The sequence below is a fragment of the Filicampus tigris genome, chromosome 4, assembly GCF_054856515.1.
Source record: "Filicampus tigris isolate MCC_2025a chromosome 4, RoL_Ftig_1.0, whole genome shotgun sequence".
NCBI lineage: Eukaryota > Metazoa > Chordata > Actinopteri > Syngnathiformes > Syngnathidae > Filicampus > Filicampus tigris.
The window spans coordinates 22,796,396-22,821,602 of record NC_141220.1 but is presented as its reverse complement, the minus strand read 5'-3'; the positions used below and the strand labels follow the sequence as shown (position 1 = coordinate 22,821,602).

The window sequence follows — 25,207 nt, the reverse complement described above, 5'->3', positions numbered from 1 at the left end:
TGACAAAGTTGTAACATTTGAAGCTTTCCAGAAAGTAAGTAGGCCCCCACTCAGCTTTATTCATAGAGTACTTTTAAAAGGACTGTCACTGCATTACAAAGTGCTATACATGGAGTAAAAATCAGACATACAAAGACAGTCAAAACAATATATTAATAACAAACACACCATGAAACACGAAAACAATGCAGGGTCTTATGCTGAGTAAAAAGCTTTAAAAGTTACCAAAAGGTTTTAAAACATTACAAGAAAATGGCTCGTTGTGAAGTCACAAAAATTCCACGAGACTTCAGTAAATCTCATGTAACCTCTAAATTTTTTTAGCAACTCTCCAGAAAATCTTGTGAGATGTCAAAAATCTTGTGAGATCCCAGCAAAATTTGAGGAAACTCCAGAAAGTCATTGATTACTGCAAATCCTGTGAGCATTTTTTTAAGATTCAAGCAAATCTTAGATCACACTTCAGAAAAATAGCACAAGACCACACCAAATATCAGAGTGAGATTTTTGGCAAATATTGTGAGACTTCAAAACTTAATGGAAATTTCGAGTTACTTCAAAAAAGTTCTGAGAATTATTATTATTTTTTTTAATCTTGTGAAAATGCATCAAATCTTGGGAGACTTCAAAAGATCTTACGAAATTGCATGAAATCTTGTGAGACTCCAGAAAATCTTGTGAGCCTTCTGAGAATATTGTGAGGTTCAAATAAATCTTGTGAGATTTCATCAAATATTGTTTGACTTCACCAAATTTCATGAAACTTCATAAAATATCACTGTGACATTCCAGCAGATGTCAATAAATTTTGTGAGACTACAAACATTTCTGAGACTTCATAAAATTTAGCGAGATATCAGCAAACCTCGTAAGACTACAGAGACTAGCGTACAGTGAGACTTTAGAAAATCGAATGAAAATGCAAAGAATTCAGCCATAATTTACACAATCTTGTGAGATTTCAGACAATCTTGTGACACTACAGAAAATCTTGAGAAGATTAAAAAGTTCAAAAATATTGTAAGAGTAGAGAAAATCTCATAAAACGACAGAGATTATCATTGAGTCCAGTAAGACTTCAGAAAATCGAATGAGACTTCAAAGAGTGTTGTGAGAATTTGGGGAGATTCCAGAAAATCGTCTCTTGAGACTTGTTTATCTTTTAATTTCCTAAAATTTCTCATAAAATTTTCTGGAGTGCATTTTTTGTGGGGCTCGAATGGGTTAATGACATTTCCATTCATTTATATAAGTAAGTAACTGCATACAATATCTACCCATCCATCCATCTACAGATACATAGATGCTTAGGGGCAATTCCCACTGAGCTAAGGACCCCAATTAGAAGTGAGTGGTCTGTCCCTCTAGGGGCGAGCCTGCGGCCCAACGCATACACACATGTAAACACACGCACACACACCCAAACACACGATCGGAGTGCACTGAGAGTTCAAGAGTGCTGTATTCAAGGGGAGTGGACACATTTTGGGGAAAAGTGCTCACTGTATCACACGGGATCATTTGGGTGTGTTTGAAGTGGGGAGGAAGGAGATTCAACAGTCGCTGCTGCTGTTTCACTCTTCTCTTTCTTTTTTTTTTCTTCCAATTTTGACTTTTGAGCTTGTGGGGAGCGAGCAGAGCGGCGGTGCGTTCAGGTGCGGGACGGACGGGCATGCGTCGCATGTGAGAGAGGCAAAGTTGAGTGCAGGTAAGATGCAAGCTTGATGATGTCATTCTAATTTATGTACAGTTTGAAAAAATAACACATTTTACTGCAACGCATTGTATTTTTTTCACATGATTGCATAAGATGACTCTACCACCATAACACCAACCTAATTGATTTAAAGTCACTTCATGAAGCTTTTCAATCAACTTTTAAAGGGTCAAACATTACCTCTTTGCGGTCATTGATGTATAATTTTTTGATGACAGTGCTGTTTGTGAACAAATTTTGTGAGTTATGTTACAAATGTGTTGCTTTTCACAACTTAAATATGTACATTTCTTGTGTGGTTCCAATGAAAGCATTACAAATGTGTCTTGTCTCTTTTGCCAAAATGCAACAAGTTTTTCATTGTTGTTGTGGGCGAAAAATGTTAAAATGATTGTATTTTTTACCCCCACAGCAACATTTATAGTCAATGTATAATAATGTGCTGATGTCTTTATTTTTCTATTTTTTTCCTTTTTTTTTCTTTTTTTTTTTTTAAATTCAGCTTACTTGAGGTTAAAGAGTTTGCAAATACTAGCGTATAACCCCGACTGAAACATACACAAATATTTGAGTAGTTACTAAAGCTGTTCATTTAAGTCAGCTGTAGCCTGTAGCATAAACTACACATTTGATGCATGTGCTGTGTGACATTTGTTGAACGCTAGTTGCGCACTAGTTTACTTCGTCCACTGCATTAGAATTCAGCAATTAATCCGCTAGATGGTGCCATTTTGTATTTACCTCAAGGCATGTCTAGCTTTTGATTGGCCTCAATATATTCACTTTGGAACTTAATTAATGTAAATTAGACAATGTTTAGTAGTATTGTGTGACAACAGATCAGACATAATTAGGATATGGAAAAAAAAAATCATGGGATTCGATATCTTGAGATGGGAACCAGGCCTCTTCCAAATGTGGACGAAAACCCCAAAACGTATTGGACATCTGCCAATGCGATTTCATAACATAACCTAATTTACTCCACAAAATTAAATGAAGTAATCAAAATAATAATTGTGCATTTGGACCGGCAGTGTAAATACAGACATGTGTTACATCTGTATTTCACATAGCTGGGAGTTATGTGTAGAAATCTGTGAGTAGACTGTTTTATTTACCTTTTTTATACTCATAAACAGAAGCAAGAATTTCATTGGCTAGCTATTTTTTTGACATAAATGAACACCTTGAATCGTCAAGTGACGGTACGTTTAGATTTTTACTTTATTTTTTCAAGTGTGCAGTGCAGTGTTTCTGTCTTTACATTTTTAGCACGAACAACCGCCCCCAAATACTGCTGACAGTCACCGTGTGTCAAACATTCCACTTTGTAAGGAGCGAGTGTTGAATATTCACTGTGCGGTGGCGCACAAAAGCAAACGAAAGACAGTTGTATGGCTTTTGTCTGAAGGCCCCGCTCTCCACTCGGTCCGAGGCTTCTCTGCAACTCCCCTACAAGGAGCTTGAGGACGGTGGGGGCGGGGTGGAGTTTGCAGATTGTCAAAGGAATACAGGACGTGAATTTCGAAAAGATACGTTTGGGGTTTTTGACAAGTTGCCAAGAGAAAGAAGACTCCAAAAATGACATCATCTCCGGGGTCGTCCCCGCATGGCGCCCGCATCGTCTCAAACGAGGACGTGTTGACAGGTAACAACGTGCTCTGTCCTAATCCACTTTCTATTAGAGTTCTGGAATGGGAAAGAGGAGCTCGCGCTTGTCATAAGTCATTACGTTTTCTCCAGTTTGGCCTACAGCAGTGGTGCATTTTTTTTTTTTATTGCTCGGTCTGGTTCTACGCAAGCTCAGTGTCGCAAAAGTCCAGCCTCGTTGTACAGAGGGCACATGGACGGCAGTTGTGAAGTTTGCAGAGTCCACAGTGACGAGGTGCCAATTGCTCGCACGCAGACATTCTGTCTGGCTTGGACTGGCCTGTGGAAATAATAATTCAGGATGCACCTTTCTGAGGCCATGAGAAAAAAAATAAATTCTTCCCTTCAGTCAACTTGGGTCAAAACAAGTATGCCCTGGTGAAAGATGTTCAAAGGATGTGCAGCACTGTAACCAGAGATTTTTTCCCGGTCCGTCCTCTGTCTGCAACCTGGGTACCCTTCCATCCTTGTCCCTCTGTCCTTATTCATAAAAATAATCGTCCTCTGACCCCATCAGTCCTCGTCCTTTTAAAGCGCTTCTGTCCTTATTTAAAGCTCGTTAGTTGGCTAATTTCCTATGCACATTTGTATGTTATGTTATTTCACAATAAAATAATGATTGCGAAATAACGCAAGTTTATTTCAGGAGGAAACAAAAGACTTCCTCTTCCGGGTCATTTAAGTGTGCTTAGGTGCTGGCAGAGATTTTTACGGTCTAATCATGTCCCACCCAAGCACTTACTTTGCATGAAAAGGGATAAGGTTAGTTAACCAAACAATATTGCTATCCACCTTTTTCTTACGCCCAATACATACATTAAGATAGGCTGGGCATGTTTCTGTCAGTCAGTGAAATAGCTTAATCCATGGTATTACATGTGTTGAACCACTAGAGGGCAGACTATGCCCGTGCAATGTGACTGCAGGGAGCGCACATGAAATGTTGTGCAGTCAGTTAATAAATGCGGCTCTGTGATATCGCAGAAGTGATCAGTGGTCTTGCTCGGATTGGTTTGCTTAAATTATTCTCAAATAACCCAACACAACACATAAATTGGTACTTGACCCAGTTAGGGACGAGTAGAGGGACAGACAAAAACCCACTTCCGTCCTTAATTAGCCCGTCCTTTTTAAAAGATTTCTCATCCTGCGTCCTTCCGTCCACAAAATGGGCGTCCGTCTGGGAGTAACCCTAAACATTCCGTCAGTGGAACGGAATGCACATCCCTGTAATTATGAGGATAATGAATTAAATTTCCAGTTTACAGTACTTACCCACAATGCTAACCATAATTATGAAATCAATGATTTGTTGCAAATCAGACGATGAAAATTAATTCTGGCAAATGGAACCATATTGCCAGGCAGTGCCCTTATTATGGTATCTTACCATACTTTTGGCTTTCATTTTTGCAAATTCCCATTACTACTTTTCCAAATGAAGCGAACACCCTGAATGACCCTCCCCATGCAAGAAGTTAAAATTTATGTTTCCAAAAAGTCCCAAACCCAAACCCTTAAACTGTAGCATGCAAACCACATATAAAAATATCCATTGTGGGTATGGCCTTGAACCGAAAAGACAATAGAAGCCGATGGTGCTTGTATAGCCTCAACTGGTGTTACTGTGCTTTCCTCTGGATGCCAGACAGACAAGTGAGAGCACTTAGAGCTGTCACGTAGCGCTTTCATGCCCTGCTGCTCCCATCTGCTCACCTCAGGACGGGATTAGGTTACGCACATATGCTCGCACATGCACGCTCATACAAATTCAGCTCGGCCCGGCCGGGGTCACGGCCTAGTCGGTGTGTGTAGAGTTACTTGTTTTGTTGCCCCGCATCGACAAAGCCTTTTGCCATTTTCATCCGCGTCTCGGTTACGCGACCGCGTCTGTGTTTTCAATACAACTTTCTTTCCACTTTGGGTTCGTCCCGTCTCGAGTGATAAACACCAGATCCAGTAACCTTCCATATTTCTATTCGAGCCCGCAGTTGCTGACCCGACACTGTATCACTTTCATATCGAGCCCGCCAAGCGTGTACAAAGAGTTATGGATTAAACTGCCATATGATATGCAATGAGATTATTAACATAGATTTGAGATTTGCCTGAAATATTCACTGTTTCTGATTTCTTAACGGTACTGACGATCCAACCAAATTTGAGCATTTTCCCTTCCCTGTTATCAAAGTCAGCAATGACCCGATTGTCAGATGTCTCTAAAGATTATATTGAGCGATTATCCTGTGGTGCGATGTTTCCCCCCTGTTCTGTCTTGAAAACTGTAGATGTCAATTGTGATTTTTGAATTGTGTTAAACCTGTTCAATATGCCCGATCGCAAATCCTTACTTGAGGTACACATGCCGACATTCAGGTCGAAGTTGAGGCATTTTCCTCACTTATGAGCAAAGTCAACATAGGTGAATTACGGGATGTTTTTAAAGATTATGTTAAGAGATTATCATGTGCTTGGGGTGCTCCTCCCTGATCTGCTCAGAAAAGGGACCAGGTCAACAGGCGTTAAATCTGTCCAGTAACGTGGAATGCTTTATCAGTGATACACACGGTCAACTTTGCACAGCACTGTGTATGCAGCTATGGTTGTTTTTGAAGTGCTCCATAACAATGCTGAGTTGAATATTTTCCCTCCCTTGCGTTCGAAGACACCAAAGACTTCTCAGATAGATAACGTGGAAAGATTATCCTGAGTGATTATCCTTTGGTTTGTTCTGTGGTGTTGGGCCACATACCGGTAACCAAAAATGTTAACCCTGTTCAATATTCATGATCGTAAATCAATAAGCAGGGGCACACACATTGTACACACAATCGGGCCAAATTTGGACATTTTCCCCCCACAGATGGCAATCAAAGTCAGCAAACGCCCGAATGTCAGATGTCTCAAAGATTATGCTGAGCGATTTTCCTGTAGTGTGGCGTGTGTTAAAAGTGACGGCACCGCCCCAATCTGCTCATAAAATGGACCGAGACAACAGTAATAAATATCAAACCTGTTAAAATCCTTATGTGTGTGCTCACCGTAGGGTAGGGCAGAGTAGGGTCTTTCCCACTTTAAAAATCGCTTAAAATGTTCAAAATCTATGAGAGACATGAAACGCAGACTGGCCGGAACTTGGAAGGTTTGGAATTCTATCCGTATTCTGTGGTGTTGCCTAGGGACTTCATTTTCCCTTCCAAAACAGAAGGAATTCTACTGGAACGTCCTCTCATGGGGGCATTCTTTGATTTTGGACACAGATTGTCCTGTGAGGTTTTTTTTTTTTTTCTTTTCCATAGTGATGTCATGAAATAAGTGATGCAAAACATGCAACACCGTGACTGAGTTTCATAAATCCACCTCCCAAAAAGATCATTCCATGATCAAAAGAGCCTGCGCAATTATGATTTATAGTTTATAATAGAAGGTCAACAGCTGCGGGACATCCAAACTTCTCTCGTGGCAGTGATCCTGTTGCATGGAAAACTCCTCGATAGCCTTATCTACCGAAATGTGTTTCACTGCACTCATTACTGGTGACTTCAAAGATCCTGTGACATTGAAGTCCACATATTGTAATTATTTGGGTGATGTAGTTTTTCATTGACGCTGATTAGCAAAACCAGACGGATGGCGTGTAATCGCAATGACATGCACGCAAGTTTGAGGTTACCATCTCGAATAAATGACATTGTGTGTGCTGCCTTGATGTTTAAGACAGAGAAATGACATAGTCTGTCTTTTGAGTTTGTTTTTTGACCTTAGTTTCATGTTTTTCCCTTGTGTTCCTTTGTCAGTCTCTCGTTAGGTTATTGAGTCCACCTGTGCTCGTCATCCCGGTCCCTCGTGTTAGCCAATCAGGTCCCTCCTGCCCTCTGTGTCTTTCCCAGGTGTTCCTCGTTGTATCATCAACTTGTCTGTATTTACTTCCCCGCTTTCTTTCAGCTTTGGTTGGTTTGTTGTCTTTTGTCAACGGTCATTTGTCTGTTGCTACTGTCAGTGTCAAGTCTAAGTCCTTTTTCTGAGCGTTTGTTTAGTTCTTTGATCCTTGTTGTCTTTGGACTTAAGCATTTTTGTTATCCTAGTGCCTTGTTCGCCTTTTTGTTTTCCTTTAATTAAATACTTAGTATTGCACTTTGTTTTTGCCTCCTGCATTTGGGTCCTCCTCCTCGATAAATACGACAGAGAAAGCCAATCAATGCAGTAAAAAAAATAGCCAATGTTGCCAAAATGTTTTGGTGAGATTGTGTGTGGTGAGCGTTGTAATCTCTGTGACCGCTTCACATTGATTGGAAAAAGGTTAGCTACAGTGTGTGCTTTTATTATCGAGTCAGTTTTCATTGAGAGAACCTGACAACAAAATATGACAAATCCTTACCTGTCTGCCTTAGTACATTATGTACGCAGAATGCTATGTTACTATTGCATACAAACTGTTGTCATATGTTAGCCTTTTGCTAGTTTCATTTGTATGATGTTAAATCCTGATCGACCTGCCTTTTGCGCATTGTTTTTTTGTCAGGTTGCTATCTTATAGCAATAGCAACTGCTTGCATAATAAATTTTCATTAGAAATAGCATTTTAATAGATTTCATTCAAAAAACAGTAAATGTAATCATTTTGATCATTAAATGTATTGTCTTTGTAGTGTATTCAAATAAACATAGGTTGAACATGATTTGAAAATTGTGTTCTGTTTTAATTTACACGTTATCCGTCCCAACTTCACTGGAATTGCCAGGGGTTGTAGAAATAAACCCAAGGCATGTTAATACAGCATTTACTGCACTTAAAGCGTTAAGGTTTTGTAATTGTTGTCATGAACACGGTTATGGGGTGTTGCTTGGCTGGCTGTGTCTCTTCTTTTGTATAACTGGTTGGCTCCATCGATGTTGTTTTGGAAATGCAGTGCACGAGACATGTCAAGATGCCTCTCTGCTAACTTTAGATTACCGGTATATTACATTGCAGCATGGGAAAGTGATCACAGCAAGGCGAGCAATGCGCTGTGCGTCTACTGACAGAACACAATTGGCAATGCCAAAAAATGCAGGCAAATGTCCAAAATACGAAATTTAATAACACACACACACACACACAAAATAAAGAGACTGCGAACACCAGAACCAATGATGGAGGGGATTGAAGTTGAACTGTGTAGTCAATTCAGTTTGCGCAAATGTGCGGCGAGTGGCGCGGTTGAAGCAAAAAATTAGCTTTTTTGTCAATTTCGCTGTGGTTTACAAATGTGAACTTTCCATGGCGTTGCATCGCCGACAGCAAATCAGCATTGAGAATGTAATTACTACACCACATGCCGCAGCAGCACAAGGGCAAACTGAGAAATAACGTGGTGAAATAAAAACAATGTAGGACAATATCATTGTGTTCTTTAAGCACCAAGAGATATACAGCACAGCCTGCTTCCAATTACTGCAAGACCCACGTAGTTCCCTCAAGAACAAAGGCACGAGACACCCTGGGCGATACGATATTTCATGATCGGTCTGAACCTCGCGTTAGGATAGTAGCTTTTTTGTTGTCTCTTTAGCCTTTTGAAATGGGACCTGATTTCAGAACATGACGTAAAACCCTTACCGCTTTCTTCTCTTTAACATTAGTTTTACCATTTCACTTTAAACTATTTTACAGATAATACAAAAGCAAGTTGTGAAAAGAGAGACCACCTTTGAACACTTTAAAACTGTCCTTCTTTACTGCCAGACAGACTTAAAATTTATAGCAAGAAAAACGCTAATAAAAAGCGCAACCCTTCTCATCTATACTTTTATAATAAAAACACCAGTTGTGTGGCCTGTTGGCGGCCCCGTCTTTTCACTGAGACGTGAACTCACACCGACTCACAGGGGAGTTGCATGCTTGCTTAAACGCAAGGTTACCAAAAAGAAAACAAAAAGGACGGGTCACTGACCATTGCCAAGAAAAACAAAGTACGTCTCAAGCTTTAGGAACAATTATCCACGTCGTTACGTCTGCTCGGTGGCCGGGACTCGACAAATAGCGCTGCTAATGCACCTTGTCATGGTGAGATGGAGGGATTTGATAATGGTGTCCTCCACGGGGCACCTGGGTTGTCGCTAACTGCCTCATTAGGGGTGGTCTATGCGTGAGAATTCCCATGGCCACACCGCTTCGCCGCCATCTGCTGTTTGACAACCTGCACAGGGAAACGTCCTTCAGAAAAGTTTGTCTACTGTTAATTGCTGGACTACATTTTGGGATCATTATGGACCGACGGACCTCGCCTTGTTGATGTCAAGGTAAACAAGAGTATGCGGAATGTTATAACAGGGATGGGCAATTATTTTATTTTTATGTGAGAAACTGGAACAGTCGAGGGGCTGTTTCAATTTGTTAACCTCTAACCTCAAATGTTTCCATATTAATTTAACGTATCTATACAAATTGATTTAACTCAATTCACTGCTGTCGATGTAGAGACATGATTTAACATATAAGCATGGAAGAGCCTCGCCCATCTTGTCTATGAAATTCTGTTTTGTAAACCTCTCTAGTGACTAACAGCTCCCTGAAGATGGCGACGTTGGATCGCTTTGGATTTGAGATTAGCATAGTTTTTGAGTTGAAGATAAAGATTAGGGGATGAATCTTTGCTTGTCACCGATTATGAGGCAGAGAAACGCCAACACAAGTTGAACAAATTTAGGGTCTTCACACTTAAAGTATGTACAGTGTATATACTGTGTGTGTGTGTATATATATATATATATATATATATATATATATATATATATATATATATATATATATATATATATTTATATATATATATATTTATATATATATTTATATCGAGTCAGCGCTGAAAAGAAATGATTATTTTGGCATCTAAAGCCCTTTCTTAATCTTGTTTTTGTTATTTTACAATTTGCGGTGTCCCAAAAGAAAAAAAAAAAAACATTTAAGTCACTACTTTGCTTGACATATTTTCACCAAAAATCATTTTCTCTACTTTTTGGCCAAACATTTTTGTTTTGGATAAATCTAAGTTAGTTCTACTGCTCATTACTGAAGACTGGAAAAGCAAGAAATAAACTTTTTATTCTGACAGTCTACATTTTCTTGTGGTACGTTCGGTGCTTAAATTATTTCAGAACAAATTTTTATGGCCTCTTGAAATAGTCAAAACTGCTCTAAAACAGCTAGCAATCCTGGGACTTTGCTTTGAAAACAGCTGGCAGTCAATGAGTTAATCAACATTGACAAAAGAAAAAACCCAACATTTTATGTAATCTGCATCCTTTTTCCCTATATTTTTAACGTACAGTAAACTAACATTTTGAACAGAAAACACTAACCTCATATATTTGCCATTCCCTGTGGGGACTCACCGCAATGAGGATAGGCAGTAGAGAAAATGGCTGGATGGACAGTTGTGGCTCCCAAATTATTATCAGGACAAATCCCCTTCTCCCTCCACTGTGCAGAAAACCAGAATGTTGCAAAACCACTCTTGGCATTGGTGCTAACGCTTGCTGTTTTAAAGTAAGAAAGAAAAACAAAAAAACAGTACCTAGAGGGGTTGGAAATGTTGCTAAATATACAGCAGCTCTGGAAAAATGTTAAACCGTTGTGACCATTTCTCATTTTCTCCAAATACATCTCAATAACATCCATCAATTATCCGAACCGCTTGGCCAATGCAATGGTCTGTTTTTTTTTTCTTTTTTTTCCTGAGAGTTGTTGACAAGTCTTTGCATTTCTTGCTCGAAACAGCCACACATAAAAAAAAATAAAAACACCACATATTCACATTGTAAGTTTGATGTTCACTTCATAAAGACTTTAAGGCCAGTCAGAGCCTAAGAGCTGGTCAGACGTGGTTCGTGGGACAAAGTTTGCCCATTTCTATGTTATAAGGGGGCACCACGTCGGCGTCTGGCTTTAAATCTTTCCCGGATGTCGTCAGGTTTGTTTACTGTCATCCGGCCAACCCCCACCTCCACCATGCCCATGTGCTGGCCGCTCTGCCAAAGACAACATGGGGGACTCCAGCCGGGGCTGCCAGGAAACACTTGAGTTTGTTTAACTCGCATGGCACAGAGCTGTGTGCTTCTCTACTGTCACTCTTCATCTATTTTATTGACTCTCAAACTGGATCGACTTTGTCTTTTCCTGCCAAATTACATCAGAGGGCTTTTTGTGCACCTTTATGCGAGGGCAGGCGTCTGCAACAAGGCTGCTACCCTATTTTTACGACACTGTTGTTTATAGAATAAAGTAAGAATGGGCTGTAGTGCCAACTGAAGAGACATGAGTACACAGTGGTTCCTTGCAACATCGCGGTTCACCTTTCGCGGCCTCGTTACACTGCGAATTTTTATACTGCTATTTTTGTATGCTGTTTTTTACAGCGTACAAACCCTGCATTGTATTCTGTGTCCTGATGTGGCTAAAAGTACCGTAGACCAATTTGAACCTCCTCCGTGCCATGTCTCGCACAGAATGCATTCGGTTTACTAAATTTAATTTAGCGAGGGAGAAGAGAGAGAAGAGGACAAAGAGGACACAGGTGTCAATAAGGATAGGAGGATTAACTTAAACGAGATCGCTTGGCAACCATGAGAGCTGCTGCAAGACCCGGGAACCTTTCAGGCTTCTGATTGGCTAAATACCACTTGACAGCCCGCAGATGCATTTTGGACAGAAATATTTACAAAACTGAGATTTGTTTTGGTCGCTTAGTGGAGAACAAAAATGTATTTTCAAAACATTTTTAAGTGCAATGAGGTTCCGTTGAGATCCAGCTCTCTTTCACACATGCTTCGCTGATCGGCCATCCTCAGGCACAGCTCTATATCAAGCTTGTAACCCCCGTAGGTGTTAAGGTGCCTCAATTTGTCATCTAAACCAAACATCTGTTTATCGGGGTCTAATCCTCTCTGGTTTATTGCTATAGTGCGCCTGAGATCATCCACGCTCAGTGTAACCGACTCGACTTTCAAACATCACACGACAAGGCAGGACATGGAAAATAAATAAAAAGTCAAGTGGGGGAATGGATACGCTCGCCAACATGCCATTGCACATAATTGTAATCTTTGTGCGTGGGTGTGAACAAATGAAGGCAGTCAGAATGTCATCTCCTTTGAAATTAGTTTGACAAAAGAAAACCGAGGAAAATATTTCCAATGATCCAAGCAGAAGTGGCATGCTTGCTTGTAACACTTAAGACACAAGCGATACATCACCGCTATTAGTTTGGCTTGACTTTGATCACATGGTCATTGAGAGGCTAATTATGTTACAACTGATGGAAGGCGGGAAGAAATCAGAGAGATGTAGCGATGAGTTGCTCAGGGGGAGGACAAGGGGGATGTTTGAGGTTCATGAAGCACTTCATTGTTTGTCGGGTTAATTAGTGGCTCAGATGGCTGTGAAATGAGCTGGAACTATGGTTTGATCAACCCGGCGGGTATGTAATTAAACTTGGTAATTCAATACATTCAGTACACGCAATCTGCTGCTGGAATATAACACTTCCTCTCTGAAGTGGAAAACAATTGCTCTTATAGAGCGTGGCAGTTGGAGTGGTCGAAACAGAAAATCCCAGAGTAAAGGATGAACGATTGAGCAGTAATGTTAAATGCATCGCTTGAATAATTTTAGTTGCTAAATCTTTTGTTCTGGTAACAATCAAGTTGAGTTGAGCCTGGTCCTCTTGAGTTGTGTAAATATATTCTCCACAACGACGATATGATGAAAGATTATTTTGTTTGTTTCTTCACGCTGGTGTAATTTCACTTCAAACTTTTAGTTAAATCTCAAAACATCACAATGGCGTCCAAAGGACATGGCGCAGAAAAAGAAACAGCTAAGCAAACATGGTTAATGCAATATACTCTAGCGCTTGACCATCTAATTGAAATGGTACATGATAATTGTGTTGAGTTTGAATGACCAATCACGGCTCAGCTTCAGAAAACAGGTCAGCAGTGATTGGTCCTTACCTGAGCCCTGAGCAGTTATGAAGTAATTTTCAGTCGACAGAAGTGACAAAATGTCCGCCCCCACAGATGGCTGAAAACGGGTGGATTAACTCTTATTCCACAAACGCAATATTTTTATCAAAATGCCTTGTTTCAACTAGTGGGCTTGAATAGAACATATTCTTGAAAAAAATATGTTTGGCTTGACTTCCACTTTAAGGCGTTATTGACTCATTTGCAAAGCTTTCGCAACATACAGTATTATCCAGGGCACGTTTTGGTACATGTAAGGCAATAAACATGCCCCGAAATGTCTTATAATTCCGATGTTGTCTGATAATTGTCTCATTCTTTTTGTCTGCTTGTCCTTTTTGAAAATGCTCTCCAGTCGTTTTTTAGTCATTTTTGGTGAGCGTGTGGACATTCTTTGTTGTTGTATCACAGTATCAAGATGAGTGTTTTGACAGGGGCACAAGAGGATACATCTGATTTTCCAAACAAAACTTTTCGGACTCTGATAATCAATAAAATATTTTTGTTCCATCTCTCAGTGTAGCCCAGGATATTGTAGAGTATCACAGAAGTGTGCAACAGAAAAACAAAAAGTTTATTTACTAAGTTCAGACTTAGTCCAGGGAACTTTGAGCTGCAGTAAAAAGTCACTTGAACATGTTGAGTTGTTAAGATGAAACCAGTTTAATCAAATGCTGATGTATGACGCCACGTTGCCTTTTAAGGTTTGTAAATAAAGACGGGCCAGTGCATATCTTGTCATACAGATAAAGGTGCCCATCCCACCTTCTGATATGAAGTGCAGTAATGGGTGGAGCTGAATCTCAGTGCTGAGTGAAAAAAAGACTAGTAGTTTTAGAGTGGAGACAAAGGCATCTATAGATAACGTCATTGGAATGCAAAATCGATAGAAAGACTGCTTCGACCAGCCATTTCTGCACGGTAGGGGGAATTTATTCATTTATTTTTTGTTCTGGTATAAATGTCCAATGGGAGTGTGGTTTTTAGTCCAGATATGAACATTCTGTGACTCAGTACTTTTACTCAGTCATAGATTAATCATGCCCATCGCTACTTCAGACAGTTTCTTCGACATCACCCCATGTTCATTCATTTGCCGTATCAAAAAAAAAAAAAACCTGGCAGTGTTCCCATGGCTGCCTTTTTATTCATACATCTCACTCATCCTTGAGTGTAACGTCCGTGTGCAGGAGGCCTCTTTCAGTCCAATACAGGACGTGGGCTATTTTATAACGGGACATAAAGAAGGAACTGACAGCGTCATCGGCGACTGCTCAAAACTTTTGCAAAGTATCATTTAAGCAAAGCATTAAATGAGTTATCTGGGTGAAAAGAAGATGGTGGAGGGCGAGAGTGACTGATACCGCAGTGTAACTTATTTTGTGGGGCTGACCTTTGTTGTGAGCAAACAGGTTTAAAGGCAACACAAAAGGCAAGAGCGGAGAGGTAGGATGGTCGAGGAGAAAGGGCGACATGCCTGCAGGGCTCCATGGTGAAGCCGCTCAGTGGTCACAAACACAAGTGTGTGTGTACATATCCTGCAATGGACTTACATTCGACTCACACACTCGCACACACACGTATGAATGCTCCTCCCTGGCTTCATCCTATGCACTGGTCTCTCTCCAGGGCAGCACAGAGGGGAAATCAGACCCGTCCACGCGCCATGAAGAAAGGAGGCTCTCGCGATCCAAGTCCAAATGAAGATGGGGCTCAGCGCTGCATGTCTGGCAGCAATTATGGCAGCAAAGACAACAGGATTAGGGCACTATCCCATCCAGGAGTCCCATTAGTGGGATTGATGTTCTTGGCCATCCTCCCGCTTGGAGTGAGCATCAAACAAAGTGTCCCTCGAGTCAAACTGAGCCAGAGAGGTAAGAGATGACAGACGGTTGATTTGTTAGATAGTCTCGGGTGTTTGTCTTATGTGGCCACCTTTTACAACCATTCAATGGTTACTTCAATGTATTATATAGGAAGCTTGTCCCTGTTATTAAATAATAACTTATTGCTTGGGCTTCCCATTTCTGAGTTATAAGTTCTAAGCGACTACAGATGCTGCATGAGAACGTAAAATACTCTCTTTACTTTGAATTGACAGAATGGCGGGATCTCTGAATACAAACCTCTGTAAGAAACAAGAATAGGATAAATTCCACCAAACAAAAATGGTCAAATTGTTAGTTTTAATGTACTATAGATTTGATAATGAGCAAGTCTTCCTAAAAGAGGTGCCAAGCTGTTTAATGTCATTCCCAGTTGAAGTTTACCATGAAAGTAAACAAGAGAATTACATGTTGGGTAGTTAAAACAACAACTCCACTTTTCCTTCCGCTAGCTTAATGCTAACACACAACTCAAAATGCCATGGAAGGGCTAACAAATGGCAATGACTGTATTATACTGCCCCCAGGTGGCCAAGTCACACACACCAGCATTGTGGTGAATTAAACATGAAGCACATACTGCTTAATTCTTATCTCATTCTATGTTTTGCTTATCCTCACTATATTCTATTTAATCATGTTGTTACCAATGGCATGGTGGCCATTGGGAATTTCGGGAAAATGTCTGGATTTTCCCGAACAGCTGGTCTGTATCACGGCCGGACGAAACGTTTGAAGGCCGTCCTCCACCCCAGTCGGCGATTAACTTTCTGAACGTGCCGTCAGCCGTCCGTGCCCCGTCGCTGATTGACGTCCATGTCTGCCGTCACAACCCCCACCACCCCTCGACGTTTATTTTCGTGACAACGCCGTTCCTCCAAACCAACACACCATTGGCGATTACGTTTCAGCGCGTGACGACGCCGTACTCCCTTTTCGACGTCACACAAAAAAGGCTAAATAAATGCACAAAATATTTCAAGATACTGGATAATATAAATGCTCAGTGGGCACGACAGGCCATACTTTCCCATTCTTGGTCTACACTAATATACAGAATCTTAAAGCTAACTAGCAATTGGGCTTGGTGCACTCTTTCTTGGGTGAAAAAGGTATGGGTATATTTTGAAGCTATAAAAGTTAGCTCCTCTAACATCAAATAAGAGAAGGAATAATTGTACTTATCTCACGAACACAATACAGCCTTGTCTTAAGTTTGTTCCGTGGCTCGCATCCAAGATATTTGTGTTTGTTTTCTTATAAATGATCACCTGAAAAGCAAGTAATTAGGGCATATTCTGGACTGAAATGTAAAGCACTCCTATCTGTCACAAAGTTTAATATCCTGGTCTAAGGTACTCTGGTTCGGTCCGTTGAGTGAATATCAGCCAGTTACCTCTGCTGTGTGCTCGATGGGTATTAGCTTTGAGCCACCAGGGTATATACAGATGATTGCCTACCTTAATATTAATTTCAGACTTCAGCTGAACGCTACTTCAAACTAGTTTTATTGCCCGCGCTATGTATCACCGACAGAAACTACACAAACGAAGTTCAGTCTTGCTCATAAACCCAAATCCCATTGGTGACCTGTAAGTAAACCCAGGCTGACCCAATGCACAGAGCTGTCTGCTGGTCAAAGGCATCCAAAAGCCTACATGGCTACAAATAGATCCATATTTATGTCCACAGTGTCTACCATAAATAAAATGCAAGTAGCTGTGGGAATTCTGATAGTGCTCTGTAGTGTTTACTCAGCAGCTAAGGTAGTCTTTAAAACCACAGCAGATCTTTCATATGCCTCTCCCCAAGCCATTATGATGGAGTCAGAATCTGAACGGACAGTATTCTGTATTTTGGCATCACTTGTATCTGTTTTCCATGTGTTCAGCTGTTTTTGTGCTCAGGGGAATACCCTTTTAGACCTCAGAGCGTGCGACAGTAGACCAAACTTCCATGTTTGGTTATCTCGGTCAGACACTGGACACATCTTCGTTTCATCACCGCACATTCTTCAAAGGCCACATAGGAGCTAACCTCCCATGAAAACTTAGCTTCAGTGAAGGAAAGTGATGATCAAAGCAGTAGAATCAGCCATGCTTCACAGACACTCTCGATTAGCAGCAGGGTCAAGAGTGAGTTCCCTTGTCCTTTCAGTCACATTTACAGTTGACAATATCTTCACAGTTAATTGCAGATGCACCTTTCTAACTAAACTGGCTGCCTTCCCAATTTTAAATTTGTTGTGGTCCATACTTTCTTCAGAGTGGCTTTGAGGTTACACGGGGTCCTCTATTTATGACATGTCCATATAGCCCTGTGATTGACTTAGAACCAGTCCAGGGTGTAACCCGCCTATTACCCAAAGTCAACTGCGGTAGGCTCCAGCTCACACTTGACCCTAATGAGGACAAGCACTGTTGAAAACAAATGGATGGTTGACTTTACTACTGCTTTCGCGTATCTTAGTGATAGACTGTGGCGTATTCAGACTTATGTGCAAATTCCACTGTCGAAACAGAAACAAGGAACCCATGTTTTGTTGCTTCAAACACAGTCCTCATTTCAGCTAGCCGTTAAACCAGAGCATGAGTCAATAAAATGAAGTTACACACTGAGACTATGTTGATGGGATTTAAATGAAATGCTGGGGTGGCTGACTTTCATCAAATCAGTTGATGTGTGGACAGAGAGCGGTCGGTTTATCAGCACTGTCGAAGCCAGTTTACTGATGTCTTACTCAAGCCGGTGTGTGGGAATGCTTTACGAGAGGATCCAAATCGAGAGCAGCTGACTGCCAAGGCTCTCCCCTTTGGGGAAAGGTGAGCGGCATGGTGCTAAGAAATATCGGCTAAGCAGGCTGATTTAGAAGGACTCACTGTGCTGTATGTTTACAGAACAGATTAGCATTTGCCGATGGGGCGAGCGGGCCTAATCTCCCTCCTCGCCGTGAGTGTGAGGTGTGTGGGGGTGAAAGATATGAACAAGTGGGGGTGCGTTTGTGTATGTGTGGTTTTGTGTTCGAGGTTTTATGCACTGGAGGAGGTATTAAGCCGGATTTTGAGGAGGGGATGAGATGGAGAAGTTCAAATATTGAAAGTTGGTAACCTCTCCAATCCTTCACACCAAAAGGGTAATCACAGTGTCAACCCTTTCAGAGTGACGCCCACAGGACTCCCCACACAGTGAGTCAGAGTTTATCCACGGCACAGTGCTGCACTGATGCGCTGGAAGACAAGAGTTTTCCTCAGACTGCCATCAGGGACACGCTGCACTGGGAGTATAGTCAGCAGTCATCTCCATGGTGACCTTAATAAATTCTTTCATAAAGCATCATTCCATCTGCTGTTCATCATCACCTTGCCCTTGAACCAATTTATTAGTAGTTTCTTGAACAGATTGTTTGTAAAACCCTTTAACATAACTGATTATGAAGACTTTTAAGATGGGTCCAATAAAGCAGGGTATTGCCACGGGGCATCCAGACTGCCAGCAAACAAAAAGAAGAAAGAGTAGAAGAAGAAGAAATGGAAGAAGCTAGGGTAATTAACATATCTAGTAACTACATTGTGCTTGCAAACTGAACTCTGATTGTCAGTATGTGTGGATTTAGCTTCAACCATGTAGAGGGTTGAATAAGTAGGTACTGTACAACAGGGGCGGAGCCATGGGTGGGCCTGGGTGATTTTAAAATTCTTCCCAAGGCTAGTTAAGTGTTAGATCATTGGGTACATTTGCATTGTCACCAATTAAGTCTCAATTATTCCTTAGCTTCCTTAAACTTTATGGAATTATTGTCACTTGTGAAAACAATAAAGCATTTTGCTTGTTATTGACGGCTCCTTTCAGATTGAATATTAAAATTACCGATAGCGGAATGAAGGCGACCCATAGATTTCCCAACTTCGAAGGCTTAACGGTGGTGAAACAACAGCTGTGTGAAAGAAAAACAGCAGAAACATGAACTTTTTAAACATCCAGACAAATTAAACTCATCAGTCATGGTATGTGTATACGAAGCTGTTTCAGCCTAAAAGTACAGTTTGGCTTAATCGCAGCGGTGTGGTACCCACAGGATGGAGCCTAGACTGTTAATTGGACAACAGAGAACTGTTACTTACTTAGATGCAACAATAGGAATGGAACGCAGAACAACATAAAACCTCGCCTTTTCTCATAGGTATGATTGATGGCTTGAAATACAGTAGATGGCTGCATTCCAAGAAGGAAGAACAGAAAATGCTCAAGGTCCTCCATTGTTTTCTTTCTTTTTTTAAACATGTCACATTTCTCTTCTCCAATATCACACTAACAATATTTACATAGGTTTTAACATGGACCCCAACACACGCTGTAGCGGAGACACAATCCAGATCATGGTTTACTCTACACCGTTAACTGTACAGCTGTTAGATGAACTGAACTGTATCGCTCGCCGGACATTGATCGTTGTTCCTTGGCAGCGATCTACAGGTCTAATTTGTCAAAGTTCTTCCTTTCACGGCTCATCAGAGCAAGATGTTGATGGCTAATGAATGATATCTGACACAAGATGCCCAAGATAGCCCGAGTTGTTTTAGACTCTTATCGGTTTATAGTACAGACAGCTTGAGATGGCGCATTTGCTTTTCTTCGCTCGATCTGCACAGTGGGAATGTAAATCCTTGACTTGAGAGATGTCTTCATGGTCAATGAACAGGCTGTGATAATACCCTGATGCAGATATCCATAAACACACCCACTGAGGTAGTGGACTCTTTGCTATTGTATCTTTTTTTTCCCGATCCGGTTTCTCAGTGAAGGTGTTGAACCGCAGAGGATTACAACGTTTCACTTCAAGCTGAGACACGTTTCTCTCGACAAGAGGAAATCCAGTGCTTGTTTTAGGGATTTTGCTCCGCTGAGAAAGAATCCAAGTAATATCCTGCTGAAATATTTGTGTAGAGACATTATGTCCACATTTTTCATTTTTAACACATAGCATCCAACGAATCTGTCATATGACTGTGTCCTTGCCATTTATTCCGAGCAGAGCTGCTGCAAGCAAACAGTGTTTCTCTGTTTTTGGGCCCCTCTGACGGCCTCCTGTCACACTCCCTGCTGCTGGATGAGGAGAGGGGTCGTCTTCTGCTGGGAGCAAGGGATCACATCTACCTGCTTGACCCTGACAACCTGGCCAAAGGTCCCAGAAAGGTACATAATGGCAGGGGAATGTGAATATTTATGAGTGCAAAGTTGGATGCAAAATTGGATTCTGTCAGCAATATTTAGCATTAGCAGCTATGCAGGCCATTTGCCAGGGTTGACATTGTTTAGGCCGATGCATGAATGTTTGGAGCAGCTGTAAGAAGGTCCATCCATCCGTTTTCTATAACACTTGTCTTTATTAGGGTCAGGGGTAAATGGAGTCACATTTTGGTGAATTGGATATTTTTTCAAAACTCTATAATACTGGTCAGTCCACATGCGTGGGTGTTATTTTAACACATTATTGAACAATCAAACGTGTTGAAAATGGCTTGCTGTCACGACACAATGTTAATGATTCAAGAAACTTGACATTTTTGGGGTCTCTTGAAATGTTGAATTTCTAAGGTACGTTTTGGCCCGATGTCAGCGATATTATAGATGGCTTTGGGTGAAAGGGGGATCCATCCGGGTCTGGTTATGGGTTAATCGTATGGCACAACCATTCAAATTCACGCCTATGGATAATTTAGAGTCTGCAATGCTAAGCTGACACGCATATTTTTGGGATCGCTGAAAAGAAAATTCCACCGGAAATGATCCATGTGCATCCACACTGAGGGCTCCGCCGAGCAAAACATCCTCCTAATAAAAACGCTATGCAGTTTAAATATGTAATATGTAATGTTTAGTACTATGTGTTATGCGCACATTTCATGTTCCCCAAATGTTATGCGCATCGAAACCAATTAATTGAATTTGTCTCCCTGAAATACATCAGCCAGGTGAACTCGCGTAGTCACTCATCCCGAAAAGAAGAATTCAGTCTGGAGCCCTGATATTGTAATCTTCCCAATCTTCCAAATATGCAAACTCTCGCTTGAGGTCACTTTTGGAGTCTTCAAAACATCTGCTTTGGACAAGCATGCATGGTTAAGGACAGCCAGTTAACGTATCATGTCCTGACATTTAAACCCTAACATGCAATTACATTTGGATTGATTGATTCCTGCTTTCTGTTCTAGTGTATACAGTACGCGGCTACACTGAAATGCACTCAGTATTGTTTCAGCAACTGACTGAAAGCGGCTGTCGGCTATGGGTTATTATATGTAAACACAGAATCAGATACATTCAATAAATACCCATTTGACACACACTTCTACACAAACACACGCATGCATTCCCCATATGTTTGAGTGTTGATGCCGCCCGGGTTGACCTGCGAGCGGAGCGGCCGTGTGTTTATTTGATCCTTATCTGGTTATTTTAACTCTTCGTCCTACTCTCTGAGTGTTACCTCTCTGGTCACTGATACCGATGCTGGGGAGATTAGCACCGCAAGGAACATATTCCGGCCCTTTAGGGACCACTTTGAGACACAACCTTGGGGTCTTTCTGTAAATTGACACTTACGGTAAAGACGCTAAAGCGCATTGCGAGCATTCCAGGTGTTTTAACCTTCGTTTTGAGAGGTGTGTGGTTCAACAAGGGTATTGATCTTCATTCCTATTAAGTCCTTTCATGGGCTTATGCCACGTTTCTGTATGAATTCCCCGCTGGCATTTTGAATCTTGAGATGTTTTAACGTTGAAGGAGGTATGTCTGCATGCCTATACGAGACCGATGAAAACGTTTGGCGATAGCTCCCCTTGGTAGGCTTTAGGGGGGAGGCAACACACTAAGCGCATAAGCCTGTTATAACACATGTGTGAACACGGCGAGGTGCACCGAAGGGAAAGCGTATGTTGTGCGACGTCTGATTTACTGCAGCCGCACACGGAGGTGATAGTTACCACGCTACAGTAAAAACGCCAAATTCCACTAATGTTGTGCCACAACAGGAGGGAGAATGTCATCTTTTATTATGTAAAGATTTATCCCATGCTAGGACAGTTACGATCTACAAACATTGTTTTTCTTTTAAAACCCATGAAATAGGGCTGAAATATGAACTGAACGGCCAAGCGATGGCTCCTAACTTGAAAATCTAAATCCGTTCACTTGTAAATGGGGGTCCCACTGTAAATGCTGAAAAAACTTTGCCGTCTGTCTTTCAATAGATTCATTGGCCTGCACCTCACGACCGAGTGGAAGTATGCAAACTGGCAGGCAAAAATTTGAATGTAAGTCACTCATAATAATTATGCTTGCTTATTTCTAGATATCTCATCGATGTGATGGGCCGAATTGGGAATATTTCCAAACAATTGCCATGTTTCACCTTTTTCTGCCCTGTTCTGCAGGAGTGTGCCAACTTTGTGAGGGTGCTCCACAACTACAACCTGACGCATGTCTACGCCTGTGGGACAGGAGCCTTCAATCCGAGCTGTGCGTTCATTGAAATCACTGGCTCAAGAAAAGTAAGACTAATGAAGGGAATCCCTGCAAAGTTCTGAAATGTTTGTTGTTTTACCCATGCATACCCAAACTGATCCCAAGTGTTCACTTGGATCGAGGTCAGATCAGTCTTGGAGGATGGAGTTCTAGATCCAAGGTTTTGCCACTGATTGAAGAATCTCTTTTCTAACCTTTAAGATTGCCTCATTTTGAAGTGATGGATATGCTGCCTCACACCATCACCAAAACAAACCTCCATAGGTCGAGTCTGGACCCTGAAAACACGGTTTTCAGTACCAATCTCAAAATAAAGAGTCCACGGCAATATCATCTACAGTTCCAGGTCTACAATGTGTGCGGATTTGATTTAAGAATGTGAACAGTGTAATAATTCAAAATTGAGCTCATCAAATAATTTGTGAACGGTAAATACAATTTTGGGGAGTTACAGAAAAGATAAGATTAGCCAAGAATATATGGGATCAGGAAAATCCGCAAATAAGATGCATCTTTAAGATACAAGATGAGGGGAAAAGTCAGACCTTATAGTTCAAACTTTGATAAATCGTTTGGCACAGGCAGTCAAAATTTGGCACATCTTACTCGGTTGAGCTGCCCATTTCAAAAATATACATTCCTTACAAAGAAATACAACAGAGGAACAATCTACCAACACAAATGTCCAACCTTTTTGTTTCGTGTCGTTTTGTACCACTTTGTTTGTTAGGATGGAGTGTTCCGGCTGCTATCTGCTACAGTGGAGTCTGGCAGATTGAAATGTCCTTTTGATCCATTGCAGACATTCACCTCAGTCCTCACAGGTATGATAAATCATCCCAAGAAACTCTGCACATTTTCAGTACATATCCAGAAAGGTTTCTATGGGAATTCAAGGTAGCTCATTTTCCAAATTGGGAACTTTCCATGGGACTTGAGGGAATGGTAATATATGTGAATGTATGTATATAAAGCTGGCTAGCCTATTTCCCAACCTGCAAATAATGTTCGCTGAAAAATCTCAGATTGATCTTTTCCTGTATTTAATCCAGACCAGTATCTGTATGCGGGCACTGCTTCGGACTTCTTGGGCAAAGACACGACGTTCACACGCTCCCTCGGCCCGCCACCTGACCAGCACTACATACGCACCGACATCTCCGAGGACTACTGGATCAATGGTAAACACACACTGCATTGAAAACGTATTGCGTTTCTCTCCCCAACACTTGGGACACAAAGAGCCTCTGTGTGCCTGCCGGATGGTTATTGGAATTCCAGTGCAGAGGACAGAGCTTGCTTATTCATTTAGTGTGACTTTTTTTTTTTTTTTTTTACATGACTGCCACACCTACTGAGGAATTTACAGTTTGCAACAAAGCCCACGCTGTTAACCGCATACAAACAGTCATACCTGTTCTCATGCTATCCAACCATTTTCTATACTTAATTAGGGTCCCGGGTGAGCTGGAGCCTATTCCAGCTGACTTTGGGGTACACCCACGATCTGTCGCCAACCAATCGCGGGGCACGTATAGACAACCATTTTCACTCACACTTACAATGTTTACTTTTCAATGAACTCAACATGCTTTTTTTTTTGTATGATCTTGGAATTTAGTAGGAAATATTACAAATGTAAACATTTCAGGGAGTCTTCAGTTTACATGGTTTCTGACATGAAGTTTCGAGGCTGCGAGAGGCTCACAGGATATCAGTTTGCTCGGAATATTAAGGCACACTCAGTTACCACTGTACTTACTTTATTACGTTTGATTGTTTTGAGAGAAATATTTGTTGTAATTACGACTTAACCTCTGTGTCAGTGCAAGTGTACTTAGTAGTAACTAGTGCTCAAGTCTTTGAGTTTTGCTGTAATGTCTTTTATTATTATGTTGCTATTAGCTGAGATGTTTTATTTCCCAGAGCCCACAATGTGACACGCCCTAGCATAGTTTGGGAGTTGCTTTTTCATTAACGTTAGCGTCCTCTTATTCTCCCTTTTTCTTATCTAAGGAGTCGGGGTACAATTTTTGGTCCTTCCGATGCTTTCCTTCATTTTGTTTCTCTGTACTTGCGACGTGCGATAACAATACAGTTCCACATACTCGAAAAACAGTTAGGTTAAAAAAACAATACAATTTTGGGTCAAAAATGGACCGATCCATAACCTGGGTCAATTTGACCCAACTTTCTTGGTTGTTTTTGCAGAAAACAAACCAAAAAAATGGTAGTTGTGTACAAAACAATGCAAGAAAGTGGGTCAAATTGACCCAATTTGTCTATCGGTCCATTTTTGACCCAACTGTTTTTAGAGTGTGGGACTTTGACATAAACCGAGGACCCCTTATGCTGTATAATATATTACCATTGGACAATTTTTTGATGGGCATTATTACATCAGTCACTACCTCCATGCACA

The 25,207-nt window shown here is 41.1% G+C and overlaps 1 protein-coding gene and 1 long non-coding RNA gene across 3 annotated transcripts in view; one reads left to right on the top strand and one right to left on the bottom strand.

Annotated features, from left to right (window-relative positions):
* Nucleotides 1-1,491: 1,491 nt before the first annotated feature.
* The window catches only part of sema3d (sema domain, immunoglobulin domain (Ig), short basic domain, secreted, (semaphorin) 3D), a 42,362-nt gene continuing 18,646 nt past the window's right edge, over nucleotides 1,492-25,207 (top strand). Inside the window, exons 1-7 of the mRNA XM_086028305.1 lie at nucleotides 1,492-1,708; nucleotides 15,005-15,249; nucleotides 20,294-20,454; nucleotides 22,512-22,574; nucleotides 22,695-22,811; nucleotides 23,516-23,609; nucleotides 23,838-23,966. Of these exons, the coding sequence (XP_085884431.1) occupies nucleotides 15,042-15,249; nucleotides 20,294-20,454; nucleotides 22,512-22,574; nucleotides 22,695-22,811; nucleotides 23,516-23,609; nucleotides 23,838-23,966 (772 nt within the window). The 5' untranslated portion in view covers nucleotides 1,492-1,708; nucleotides 15,005-15,041. The remainder of the gene's footprint in view (nucleotides 1,709-15,004; nucleotides 15,250-20,293; nucleotides 20,455-22,511; nucleotides 22,575-22,694; nucleotides 22,812-23,515; nucleotides 23,610-23,837; nucleotides 23,967-25,207) is intronic.
* LOC147148972 (uncharacterized) overlaps nucleotides 8,645-25,207 on the bottom strand; it is a 102,160-nt gene continuing 85,597 nt past the window's right edge. For both annotated transcript variants that reach the window (XR_015086478.1, XR_015086476.1), the window contains 2 exons: nucleotides 10,745-10,888; nucleotides 8,645-9,549 (listed from right to left, as the gene is read on the bottom strand). This is a non-coding gene — a long non-coding RNA (uncharacterized LOC147148972). The remainder of the gene's footprint in view (nucleotides 9,550-10,744; nucleotides 10,889-25,207) is intronic.